Here is a 14,630-nt window from a genome sequence, read left to right on the forward strand (position 1 = left end):
CCCCCCCCCCCTCTGGAGCCAACAGGACCAGTGATGCTTCCAGAAATAGCCTAACCCCAGTGATCCAGCTCTGCTGCTGCGGTGTAAGTGCCCAGTGGTGCTGCTGCACTGTGAGTCGAGGCATTTGATGAGTTCACATCAGCCATGACAAGCTGGGTGAGGAGAGATGGTAATTTGGTCTGACTCCCACTGTCACACAGTCAGTGGAAAGACAGATGCATGCATGGATGGACAGAAGGATGGGAGGGGACATCATGACGATGACCTGAGCACTCAAACCAAGACTTCACCAATTTATTGCTACTTTAATGTTAGCATGTGGAAGATGTGTTGTCTACACTGAATATATATTACGAGTTTCAGTGCTGTGTATCCATTCTGTAATTTAACAAAATGAAATGAAACAGGATACTATTTGAAAAACATAGATGGCTCCGGAAAATGTTAACAAAACCATTCCTCAAGGTTATGCCAAGGTACAAAAATAAAAAATAAAAATCAGTAATTTGTTACAATTCAAATGTTTTCGTATTATTTTATATAAATAAATAACACATTGACTCATTTGCACAGCGGGGGTGCTGACACAGAGAAACAAAAGTTGAAACAAAAACATTCCTGACCAGTTGAACCTGCAACAACAACAAATGGAGGATTAAGCTGCTGCTCCCACTGTACGTCTAAGCCTGCTGCCTGGTGTTCAGATAGGTCAGTGAGTGAGGGCAGGTTGGGGATCAACGGGGCAGTGCTGAGGAGGCCAATCATGTGGAGAATCACGGAGGTGCAAAGACCACTTACCCTGCATGACTGATTGAAAAAGAGCCAAAGTTCTATGCTGTAGCTGGTTGGGGGGGGGGACGTCTTATGGAAAAGTAACAGAGGGGTGTTTATGAATATTATAAGCGATAGTGACCAGAAAATAAATGGAAGGTACACCACAATGTGCCAAACGTTGCTGTTTGAGCATAAATCTACTGATAAATCAGCACACAGCAGCTTTCTGGCCTTTATTATCTACAGGGGTGCATAAATCACAGTGTAAGCAAACACCTTTACTGTTAAATCCAGCCTCCCCCGGCCCTGTGCCAAACTGTCAGACAAGTTCAGTTTATAGGCCTGTTGTGAATAAAGGAGGGACAACATATGACATGAGGAAGGAAGGAAAGTGGGAGGGAAGAAGGCTGAGAAGGAACAGAGGATTTAGAGAGAGAAACTAAATGTTAGCATGAATCCAGTCCCAGGGAGCACCAACCAAAACTGAAAATGAATCACACATCAGAGGGCCTGGTATTCTCCGCCTGAAGAGAAAACACAAGCACCAAAGGAGTGTTTGTTTTGCTCAATGATCACACCATCTGCTCTGTGTTTACTCAAACTGTCCCAAGTTCACTTGAGAAGACCGAATTTTCTCCTGAGAGGTGAGAGATTACTTTTCACTCACACTGATCGCTAGTTGCTCTTTTTCTGTCACAAAGTTAATCATTTAGGTGAGATATTCTTAGCGGGATGAGAAAGACACACAGCTTTGCGCATCTGAATAGAGAATTTAACAACTTGGAGCTGGCCAGGCCTTCAATAAGCAAGAAAGGCATGAAAGAAAGACTTCTGCATGAAATATTGATGCTCCTTCAACAGTGTCATCCGAATGACAAGCTGAGGAAGCAGATGAGCCATCGAGGTATATGCCAAGTTTTGAATACAGTTTATCTCCTGGTGTGGCACCTCCTACTGTTCCAGTTATAGTATAGGAGATCAAATGGGCTCAGCTTTTACTGTGAGGTTTAAATACCATTACAGGTTCTTAGGCATGCGTTGTTTTTTTGTTCCTGTGGTGCATTAGAATCCCCCTACACCATACAAAGCTGCTTTGTTCCAGTTTAAGACATAAATGAGAGTCGTCTTTCTTTTTCTGCAGCGAGGATCAGATAGTGACAGGTAAAATATTTTCTTCTTATCCCTATAACCTCTAAACTGGCAACAAGGTTAAAATATGTCTCTGAATAAACAATAAATAATGATTTTAAGAAGAAGAACAAGAAGATAAACAAATGGGTAATTAGTGCTAAGACACTTAGCCAATACACTAATTAGGATTTGCTGCTTTTCTCCATTTCTTCCCATCAATTTAAATTGGATACCTATCAATGTTTGGATTGTCAAACAAAACAAGCAATTTAAAAGGTAAGTGCGTGAGTTTTTGACATTGAGCAGCACTGTGAATATGCTTATGGCTCGATATGCATTCCTATTAATGGTTTCACACTATTCCACTGATCTACAGGTGGCAGTAATATGCCAAGAATGCAGCAATGAGCTAACAAAGGAAGTAAAGAGGAAGACCATAGGCTAGTAAGCATAGATGCATGCAGTACACAATCTGTGTTGCAACTGTTTTATGAGGAAACTTAGCTTTTGTTTGTTTAAAAGAAAACTTCACAGGGCACATTTAAATCCTCACATTGAGCTCTAAAACATGTGATTTATAGACCAATTCACTGATAAATCAAACAGAGCAATAGATTAGATAAGGCAAACTTGTTAGCAAGCAGTTGGCTATTTACACATCAAGCAGACATTGAGTAACATCATTCATGTTCCTGTCCACCTGGAGAATTTCAGTCCAATACTCTCTCTTAGGGAATTATCTGGCCTTTAGCTGTTAAATGCTTCATTATGTTCGTCTCTGCTGTTTGGTGCTTAGCAGTGAGAGTTAATCAAACAAATGCTGCATGCTGTAAAACCCCCAAAGTGAGCTGAAAGATGCTAAATTGCTCCATAGCGCTTATCTTCAACATTCTCCATGATTGCCAACATGACCTCCCCCCTGTCCGCTTCTATTTTTCTTCCCTGTGCCAGCAGTTTACATGGACAGTAGTGCTTTACATTTAGAAAGCCTCTTGTCTCTCCTTGACCATGTTTCTTTTAGCAGTTAGGAAGGAGGCTTCATATCATCTTATGATGAGTTATCTTATCTCTATTAATCAGCGGCCAGATGCACAGCTGCCTGGCAACAATACAAAAAGCACATTTCATCTTTAAACAAAAGAGTGAAAGCAAAAATGCTGCAGCTAATGGCTCTATAGTTTAAAATCCAGGCATGCAATCACATCTTCTTAATGTCTTTATCATTTTCACTTTCACAAACCAAACTTAAGGCCTAATCGGTTGCATGGTATTCACCACCTGCAGAAAGGCTATTAAGATGAGACAGGAAAAAAACAATTGTCTCTTGAAAGATAAGCAGAGAGCAGTGAATGACTGTGCTGAGTGTACCGAGATGTGGCAGATGAGGATGAAGTGGTAACCACAATTGACAGGTCTGGTGACTGAGGCGGAAAGAATTAATGAGGATTTGAACTTCAACATAAATCAAAACTGTTTGGAAATTTCAAGTGGAAGGATTTTAATTAACTCAGGATGTGCATGTCTGTCTTTTATTTAAATCGTAGTAAAAGCACAACATGGACATGAATCTTAAATGTTTCATATGGACAAGCTTTTACCGGCACTTTTACCATTTATTTTCTTTGTTGGTTGCACACACGGACACTTAAACATCTAATTTGTTAATTACCATACACGCTGACCCTGATTCAACAACATACGCGCCATCAGCTCTTCCCTCTGTCACTGGCCATGTTACTCAGTATTAATATATACCAGTAAATGCCAACAAAGCTGAACTTACAGTAAAGACTCAGCACACTGCAGTCGGTGTCAAGCCTGCCAGGATGCCAGAAATTTCTGCTGAACTCACTGCACCGGTGTCCCACCTGAGACAAGTGTAGATGCACTGAAGGCCACACAAAATACTAAATGTTCAGACAGGTCAGGAAAAACCTTTCTTGGTAAACTTCATCAAAATCTTTTCTGTTTAATCCCAACTGTAATATTTTTAGAGGTTATTTTTTATAAAAAAATGAATAATATTCAGTGCTTTCCTTAAAAAAACAAAACAATATGTAGACTAATACACAAGTAATCCCCTCAATTATCACTTATTAACCATTTTGGTGAGTGTAGGATGATTGTAGGCATCAACAAAGAGCCTTTAGGTCCCACTTGGGTGTGTAACCCCCAGCTGATAACAGTGTGCATGTTGTTCAGCTTGTTCTTATTTCCATCTGCCACGTTTCCCCTCGCGTTAACACACAAGTCTAACTGACACAGACACATGGAGAAACAGGTTAACGGGTTGAAGCTCTGCATTCATTACATGGGTCGAAGAAGAGGGAGTCAACTTGTAGGGATCTGCACCACCAATGAACTGTAATTTCTCAGAATGTCGCGCCTTTTCTTGTGGTCCAAGTCCTTTCCTATATTTTCCCTTGAACTTGGATACTTTTCTGTTGTTTAGACATTGCTACATTCACTTAAAGTATCCAAACTGCACAATACTCTACTGTATTCTGTTCAGTTGTTTACACAGAGTGCCTCCAATATGGCCGCGCATCTGGGTTACTGCCCAGAACGTGACGTCGGTGAAAACCCTCTATACATATTCTACCTTTAAAAGATAAATAAAGTTTATTCTGACTTATCCTATCCATCTATTTGTAATAACAACAAGTTACTTGCAAAGATCTGGAAATGCATCAACATCCAGCAGGCATACGATTATACTGGTTTTAAACAATCCCCCAGGTGTTAGACATATTAAAAGAATTTGAACAGTAAAAGTATCCAATCTTGGGCGACTCAGGGGACTACTACAACCTTCAAAGATTCACATGAGGACATGGAGACATCTGAAGGTGTCAGTGGGCTAGTTTTCAGTAGCCTAATTACCTTGTCCACCTATAATGTTGGAAATCTGAGCGAAGAAGCACATAACGTAACTTAAATCTTAGGCAGTTTTGAAAAAGTGCTGTAAACTAAGAATGCTTTCAAAACCATAAATAATTGTATATTTGTATCAATATACAAAATGCAAAGTGAGCGAACAAAAGAAAATTTAAATCACATCAATAGTTGGTGTTACTACCCTTTGCCTTCAAATCTGCATCAATTCTTATAGGTACACTTGTAAAAAGTCGGGCAACTTTGAAGATCATCGACGAAGTGGTCTACCAAATGAACTTAGTAAAAAACACATCATGCTTATTTCCCTTCAACTTCGGAAGATTTCTGCTGGACCTTTAAGATCCGGCAGGGACCTCAACTCAGAACTGGCAGAAACCAGTGGGACCCAGATACACACCTACTGTCTGGAGAAGTCTGGCCAGAAGTGGTCTTCTTTGCAGATTTGTAGCCAAAAAGTTGTACGTCTGACTACGTTTTTGTGCATAGTTGGCGCTTGCTCTTGTCCCTGTGTCGTGATTTCATGAAGACCACTTCTTATTATTGATGTGATTTTTCTTTTGTTTGCTCAGTTTGCATTTTGTAAATTGATGAAAATAAACAATCATTATTTATATTTTAAAGATTTTTTTGGGGGGGGCTTTTCCCTTTCTTAAAGTGACAGTGGATAGACATGAATGTGGGAGAGAGATGGGGGGGATGACACGCAGAAAACCTTTGCACAGTACTGCATGTGTATACAAGATAAAATTATAGCTTGCACAGTCTGCAGTAAACATACTAGCAGATTAACTTGCTAGTGGTTCGGCTAGCCTAATTTTTGATCTACCTAACTTTACTTAGTTGTGTTGAAATGATGACCAAAACTTTAAAAATAAGACCAAAGTTGTAATGCAACTCAAATTAAACTCATATTGTTTTGGCATATCTATCTCCACTTGTTTATGTTAAAAACGACCAGGCATCTGCTTTGAATTTCAAGTCTCGAGGGCAAAGGGTAAAACATATTGTTATGCCTTTGACACCCACCTCTTTGACCTCCAGCAGCCGTCCCGGGTACATATTCATGGCGCGCCGAGCTGCAGCCGGAGATTTGTGGTGGGTGATGGTGACGATGTTGCTGGATGAGGCCGCGTTGCTCAGGTGCCTCTGAGAACCCGGAGATGAAGATGGGGTTAGGTGGGGGAGGAGGGAGAAGCTACGGGTCCGACCAGAGGTTGAGGAGCCCTGGAGGCAGGGGGTGGCACAGAAAGGGAAAGAGAAAGAGTAGTGTGGGAATTCCAATGTGAAAGGAGCATGGTAATGTAAAGGAAGAGCATGCTCCTAAAAACTATGTCATAAAAACGTTTCAATAAGGACTGCCAGTGTTTCTATTCCCCCAATCAAATAAGCTTTTTGTGCAGAAAAAAGAAACGTTTATGGTTTTTGCTTCTTTAGTATAAGCCAAGTAAGATAAAACCTGCATGTCAGTTTAGTATTTAAAGTCGTTGGAATAAACCAAGGGAGTCACAAAGCACTAAGCAGCATATACTAATGTAGAAATAGCTCTTTTAGTATGCCTTTCCTTAGCTTTTATAAAAAATAAAATCTTCTTAAAGACAGTACCTAACATTGATAACATTAATGCTAGCTAACATTGGCCATACCTGTAAACCAATAAAGTTGGGTAGTGTTTGGTTTTTTCCTCAGTTACTCAAATGATAGGTTTCTTGCTAACGTTGAACAGCTTAAAACCAGTACCACAAAGAATCTCCGGCCCGCAGATTTTGACCAAATAAAAACATTTAAATAACTAGCTATTGGCTGTTATATATTTGTCAGAAATTGACAAAACTGCAACTTTTTATATGAAACATGTGACTCAGTTTTAGCCTTGAGGCATTTTCTTTGTAATCTGTGTCTGTGTGTCTTAGATTACCAGAGGAAAATGACCCGTATGCGAGAGAAGACTGCGAAAGAAGTTCCTGTACTGCATACATAAGGTAGCTTACTTAACTATTTCACTCACACCAACACCTCAAAAATTTTACAGTAAAACAATCCAAATTTTAATATGCCATCCATTTTTAAATCAAGTCGTCCAAGAATCAGTGAAAAAAGTAAATCGCCACAAGAAGCTGGAACAAGCGAATGCTTGCTAGCAAATTGTTACGCATGTTTATAATAATGTATTTGCATTCATCTAGTTATTAATAGTAATTCAATTGCTTGTATCTGTGTGCATGAATGTGTTACTGCTGTTATTTATCAACATTCTGGTGGCCTTTTTGTGTGTAAAGTATTTTGTATTATGTACACTTTTAAATAAATTATCATTAACAGGCATCTTTTTTCAGAGATCCCATTAGTTTGGCCTCTAGTTAACCAAATTCTCAAAAACATTTTTTCCTGACAAATGGACTGAGTTTTATAAAAAAAAAAAAAAGAAGGTAGTAAACCCTTTTGTTTTGTTTTTGTTCTGTGTCAGAGCTAAAGTCACATCACATTCTTCATTTTGATGCTTCCCTCGCCTTCCCTCTGTTCTGCTTGTCTCTTCAGTTTGCTGACCTCTGTGCTCACACAGGAAGCCATGTCAGACCACTATCTCTCTCTTCTGTCTTTACTCTGCATTAGTGTACAGCAGCGCAGAGAGACTAGGCACCAACACTGTATACCTCAGAAGAGCACAGAGGTCTGGTCACGGCACCAGTGAAAATAAAATAGTTCAAAGATCAAATAAAACAATTTCCACCCCATGACATTGCTCACTGAAAGGTTTATAGGTTTGATGTCCTGTAACATCAAACCTATAAATAACATGATTATTTAACAGTCACATACTGTACATGACTAAGCATGAATTGCTTGTTATTCTGCTTCTTTGAGTAGTTTTTTAGGGTAAAACTGCATTTTAAAACATCACATTTTACAAAAATAAAATCTCTTTCTTGTGATTCAATGCAAACACTGAATAGGAGAGGGTTATATTGGGCAGGTCCTTGTGTGTCAGAAGAAAATAATCAGCTTACAGGAGGGAACACTGTTGTATTGTGAAAGGCTAAGCCACGAGGCGTGAGTATGCAGAAAAGGAAACAGCATTTCAGGAGTGCGAACAGAAAAGACATGCTGAGGTTTCGTCCTTCAAAACTGGCACAAAGCCCCAAGCATTTCAGTAAACTGGAATGGAAAGAAGAATGTCCGACCAATAAAATGCATAGAGGGAAAGGAATGGGGGGGGGAGGGGGAGTAATGGAAGGAAAAGTATCAAGCACAGGTTTGAGGAACATGCTAAATATAGGGGTTGTAATGCCTAAATTGGACTTTGTATGATCAAACTAAAGCTCTATCAGAAATATGGTCATTATTGTAAAGTAAGTGTGCTTTAGAGACATAAGTTTTTACAAGGGCACAAGAAAAACAATGTGCAGATCAGGTGCATATCAGTCAACCAAACACCTGTCTAAACAGGTATGTCTTTATCTGATCAAAAGCATGATCACCTTGGGTCTTAAGCCGGCTGCGTGGGAACGACAGTAAACACACACACACACACACACACACACACACACAGACACACACACACACACACACACACACACACACACACACTATATATAGTACTTGAAAGTACTTGAACCACATTGATTTATATTGGAAAAAGTAAAGAGTGGAAAATATTCTCAACACTGGATTATTATTTCACTAAGGAGTTTTATGGCTTAAATTACAGGACCAAATGACTTACTTAAAAAGATTTCTGCTGTAATCTTGGGACCTTCATTTATATTGGAGTCACCACACAGCAAAATCAGAAAGTAAAACATTGGAATGGTTTAATTAAGAAAGAAATACAGACAGCATAGAGGACACATATACACAACTGCTGTGACTTCTACCCTTACAAACCAAATTTGAAAATACAGTCATGATATAAATTTAAGGCCTTGGTAAGTTAGGACCATGATTGGAACTCCAGTCTTCTAATAATAAACATGAAGAGGCAAGATGTATGCTCTGCTTGACAGACTAAGCTCATGGGTAAAAGAAGTCCTGATGCTTGCTGCTTCACAGGTGCTTGCTGTCACTCGACCGTGGGCGGACTTGGCCCTGTGAGAGGCAGCGTGGGTAGCTGGAGCAACGGTCAGCTGCTGACATGTCATTTTCTGGACTACAGGGAACAACGCTAATTACACACAATTAGCTATTCAGTGATAAAGGCAATGTCTGTGTTACCATATTTGACTGAAATCTATGCATTTTCCCATTGTTTTTGCCCATTTGATAAACAGATATGTCTATAATGCTTGAGAAAGGGGAGGCAGTCAACCTACTGTTCTGCTTGCTTGTGGAGATGCCGGAGGAGGACACGACTTGAATAACACAATACTTTAACCGTGTACCCATAATTAATTCAATAATAAAGAATTTTTAGGTGCAGTTCTGCTAGGACAATTTAGTGACTTCAGTATTTCTAAAAACCTGGCTACAGCCCTGTGTGTTATTGTACTGATAGCTTAATTTGTATTGTATTGCATTTAAATTCTAATACTGGCGATGCTTTCACAGGCTGTGCGGAAGCATAAAAAGACTAATTTGGGGGCCTCTTATCTTTCTCTTAACTGGATTTAACTGAAACTCTGACACCAGGACAATTAAGTTAGAGTTTGAAAGTAGCAACCAGAACAACCACTGTAACGGGACAAACTGATAATGTACATTGCAGTGCCACCAGTCTATCAGAGCCAAGGTCCACTTGTCCGGATGAGAATCTATAGAAGGTTCCAGCCACAAAGATAACAATGTTCTGCTTTATTGAACAAGGAGCTTTCTTACAATGTCGATGTGGCGATGTCGGTAATGTAAACTGTCAATGTGGCTTCAAAGAGGCAGAAAATTACCATGTTTTTTTTCTTGTACACAGTGGATCAAATGATTTCGACTCTAGCTTTGAGGAGATTATGTACTTCTTAGTTCCACCAAATTATTAACAAAGCAGGTGTTGGCAATGTATATCTAACCAGTATAGAGAGCCAATGTCACGCCATTCTACTTCCGGTCCATGTGACCTATCTTTGGAAAAAATATGAATGGTAGTGAACGAGGCGAGGCAAATCAATTTTTGATCCGGATCAAATTGAGCCAGGGATTACAAATCTGATGTTTGTCAATTTAAAAGATAATTTTTACAACTGAAGAAAGTCTTAATTAGCCGTAGGTTTGTCATATGACCACTACGTTTTGTGTGAAACCGTTCAGTGAACTACATCTCTCGTCTCACACAATTTACGTCACCTAGCTTGATGCTCAACTTGCTTGCTAGCTAGCGTAGCTTAGCTCTAGTGCACAACATGTGTAACGTTATTTTACCTAATGTGTTATCCAGTGAAGTGTTTTCAGCACATAAGCAAGAGAACAAGCAATGTTATAACATCCCTGGAACAATACACACATACAAAACACATGTCATCCATGAGATTTTGAAGTGTGGATTCTTTATAATTATGTATTTTCACAGACTTTATACTTCAACAGTTTAACAATAAACAGACTTTCTTGACTTTCAAAATTATCTATCAAACTGATGAACACCATGTGTAATTCATGCTCAATTCAAACAGGATCAAAGATAATTTGTCTCTCTTTTTCCAAGTTAAGGTCCCATAGTGGTCCCCCGGAAGGGGAGGGACTTTGCCTCTCTATAGTTATAAAAAAGAAATACTTGTGATGAAATACAGTAGCACTAGATTCTTTGACTGAGTTTCAAACTTCATTCTTGACTTTAAAGACAGCAGTTTTGTTATCATCATGAATAGCTACATAATGGACCGTTTTTAATCATATCAGCTAATGGACTTGGCCCAGTTGTCATGGAAATGTAGATGTTAACTGTAATGAAATCTGTGTGAAAACACCAACTGAAGCTAGATTTATATTTAACGGGAGTTCTGACATAGATACCAACAGTTTAGGTTTGGATTTAGAGTTCAGTTTTAGATTTTATTTCATCGCTCCACAGGTGCATCATGCACAGTTGTATCTTATCATGCTTTAAAGATTAATTCCAGTTTATTTTAACCTGGTGTTTAAATGCGGCCATTGTGGCTCTATGGGTTGTGCTAATTTTACATTGGACACCTGCGTTGTAGAGATTCAGGAAATTTGTGTATCGGAAGCAACCTGAGCAAACCTTCGACGGGTTTGTCTTTACAAATTGAGGAACAGCAAGAAGGATCATTAAGTCGGCGATTATGGATAACTCTTGGTTTGTTTGTCTTTTATTAGGTGCTTTTCTATCAACATGTTGTTATGCACATTTAATAATTTGAGCATGAAAAAATCTGAATGGAAATTGAAATCTTTTGAGCGCTTTTTTCTTACTTATATCAAAGCATATTTGTGTGTTTGAATTATAGAGAGAGATAAGAAAAGTTTTGATTCAGCCCAATTGGCAAATGGCATGTGGTTACAATTTGTGATACAATTTTACAATTACACAATATCTTTGGGTGTTCCTGCTTTTGTCCCCCATCTATGTCTATTTAAAACAAGTAATGCACTATCTATGCTGAAAAAAAACTAAAATACCAACATACTCAACCTCATACTGTGTTTGTTTTTCTACCTCATCAACTTCAAAATAAAAGCCTCCATAAGGCAAGTTAGACAAATATTTACTGAATCTGTATTGATCAACAGTATAAAATGGGTGAGGACTTTTTTTCGTAGTTTCTAATAAATATCAGGACAATGAATCCTGCCCTGGTCCTTTTTGTGTAATAAATAAATCCTGCAAAACGTATTCTGTTATCAGAGATGTCGCAGAGCCTCCACTGCTGGTTGTCACATTGCCAGAGTAGCTGCGATAATGATCTGAGAGGCAGACAGTGTAGCTCAGGGAAGGATTAGACCACAACAGTGGGTACAGTAATAACAGCAGCTGCAGTGGCAATGCCGCACAGTCAACGAACAGGAACAAAACGCCTGTTCAGCTCCGCAGGGCAGAAGGAAAAACAGTGATAGACTGTCTTCCTCCTTCCACCTTTTCTTGCTTATCCAATTTTCTCTCGCGTTTGGACTGCTTTTCTCATCACGGCTGAGCAGAGTAATTGGACTTTCCCCTTTGCTCCAGCTGTGCAGCAGTTTGAAGTAAAGCAAAGAGCTACATGTTGAATCAGCGAGCATTTGTGCAAATGGCTGTCAGCATGGAAAAGAAAATGTACACCGCAGGACAGTTGTTGCAGTTTTCTGTCTTGTCCAGAGTTTAAAGGTGAAACTATATCTTTGTCAAAGAGGAAGTGCAGTGCATCTTAAGTGCTCAGTGATGTGTGTTTGACTTACTAGCACCTCCTGGCCTCCTCCTGCTCTTTCCACACTCAAGTGTTCATCGGAGCCCTTCAGCTTCCTCACCTGAAACCAAATTCACAAATACAAACAGATTAATGGAGAAAAGATTTTGCTCCAATGCAAGGCACCATGGAAGGTGCTGTATGGCTCAATAAGTACAAAAGAAGCATTCCTCCTTTATACTGTTCAACAGAGTTTGTTAGTTTTTACAGATTTAGGTAAGATAATCACAACATTCACACTGTCTTGTTTTCTTTTGAGAGTGACATTTGTCTGCAAAATGTAACAAATGTTTATATCATACAAGGTATTGTTGCAAAGCCAAAGCAAACCTGGGCTTGTACCACAAAGAACACACAGCTCCAAAAGGCTAGCCTAGCATGTAACCTTATTGGTATTGGTCAGCTCTACCTGCGTGTTGCGTGAGAATGAGATGGCCTGGATGATTGTACACATTTGCTACCTAACTTTGTTAAACTGACTCACCCAGCCACCGTGTGGTTTTGCATTTTGGAGCCGGGCCAGCTAGCGTCGGTCATCGGGAGCGATAGCCCGCTCGTGTGCTAGGAGCAGTTCCAGGGTCTCTTTTCCGCCAGCCCGCTCTTTGGTGTGTAGTTCAGGTTTTAAAAGGTGTATTTACAAAAGTTGTGTTGCGGAAAAATAAAACATCTCCTCTATCATAAACCGTTTTTCTCTCCAATAGTGTTTTCCGTATGGAACCGTGGCATTCCAGCGTCAGCCTGCAGCCGGGCCATCTTCCATAATCAATTTAAAATCCAAATCTCTCCCACCAGTCCTTGCAGTACTGGGTTAAATCAACGTCCACAAACACAACCCCCTCATGTTACATGTCGGTCTGACCCTTTCCATCATCTAACCACAGCAACTTCTCTAAAGACACCTTCATAACACTATCCCACACCTACAATTCACCATTAAATTCCTTCATTCCTACAGCTTTACTGTACAATGAGTGTTTCATCCACCAAGTCAACAAATATAATCCCTGTTTGGCACAGTTGGCAGTCACGGACATTATGCTTCAAGATAGAATCACCAGCTTTAAAGAAGCTAATTTGTCAAAAGTCTTTGACACCGGAAATGCCACTCAGATTTTTGCAAAAGCTGTTGACTAGTAACCATCAGTGTTATGAAATCATTCACTTCACTGAAAACATATTTCAAACATCCCAACATCAGCTTGTTCATTCACAGCTGCAGCAAAGACCAAGAGCAAAAGCACCTTCAGAGCTTTCAAGTACAAAATCAACTTTAATGCCAAAAGTTTGCCAAAGAAATAAAGTTTGGATTACGTCTTGCCTCATTCTCCACTAGATCAGGCAAATGGGGATACACCCCACAAGAAATACAGACATCACCCACACATACAACGACTAATCCCTGGACGTCTACGCTACAACCCTTAAAAATGCCCAAATGTGAAACCATGATATTAAAAAAGTGTGGTTGTGGATAAAAGGTAGTTCTACTACACCCATTACAGTTATCATTAAAATAAAATGAAACCAGAGGTATTTTGTGACACTCTCATGCTAAAAAAAAGCAGCATGAGTGTGCTGCCATATTTCCCCTAAACCGCTAAGTCTTCTGTCAATGGAAGTGCTAAAAATATTCTCCATTCAGACAAGCAGGAGAAGCTACACATGACACTTGGAAACTCAGCTCTGCAAGGAGTGTCAGTCTTGGGGGGGGGGGGGGGGGGGGGGGGGGGTTCCATTTCAAAAATGCTTTCTTATTTTTTTAATTTTATTCATCTTGATGACTATATTCACTAAATTAAGCATGATTTGGCTCAATTCTTTTTGCTTTTTTTTTAGGTGGGGTGCTCAGTTAGAAAGAAAACACAGACTGATTTCATTAATTAGAAAGCATTACTCGTCTGCACGACATGGCATTTATTTGTCTGGCATATTAAGGTCTGCAACACTGGATGTACTTTGTGTTTGTTTTTATAGAGAGAGTATGAAGAGGGAGTCAGAAAATGAAGTAAATCTCTCAATAACACATGAATGTTACATAAATTGTATCGAGACCAAACTCCCCCAATTGAGTTGACTCAATACTGTTACTTTCATGTAAAAAAAAAATTGAAAAACTTTTAACATCTGTTTCAACTTGTTCTATCTTAATACAAGTTAATTCATCAAAATACCTAGAAATAAATCCACAGCCTGTTAGCTTTCTAAAATTTTAAATCATTCCCTCCTCAGCATCAGCTTTTATTAAGTTATGTCACTGCGTTTTGGCAAATGTCCACAACATAAAGCTATAGCATTAGTTACACCATTACTGGGTGTAAATATTAAGCAACAACTAGTTTATGTGGAGTGTAAATGTCCAGTTTGTCAACGTGTGATCAAGCTAGGCTACGTCTGAACTTAGGGAGATGCAGGTGCAGGGGGCAGGTTGCATCAGCAAGAAGCTGCTACAAGAAAACAAGTCATTTTAGCAGGCCACGATGGTCATAATAACAGGAGGAGAAAGAA

General features: G+C 39.4%; 1 protein-coding gene across 1 annotated transcript in view; it reads right to left on the reverse strand.

The window, feature by feature from the left end:
- LOC117956284 (oxysterol-binding protein-related protein 10) overlaps nt 1-14,630 on the reverse strand; it is a 62,384-nt gene that overhangs the window by 29,117 nt on the left and 18,637 nt on the right. The window contains exons 4-5 of the mRNA XM_034891268.1: nt 12,118-12,186; nt 5,830-6,027 (exon numbers count right to left, since the gene is read on the reverse strand). Coding sequence (XP_034747159.1) covers nt 5,830-6,027; nt 12,118-12,186 — 267 coding nt within the window. The remainder of the gene's footprint in view (nt 1-5,829; nt 6,028-12,117; nt 12,187-14,630) is intronic.

Source organism: Etheostoma cragini, chromosome 14 (genome assembly GCF_013103735.1).
Source record: "Etheostoma cragini isolate CJK2018 chromosome 14, CSU_Ecrag_1.0, whole genome shotgun sequence".
NCBI lineage: Eukaryota > Metazoa > Chordata > Actinopteri > Perciformes > Percidae > Etheostoma > Etheostoma cragini.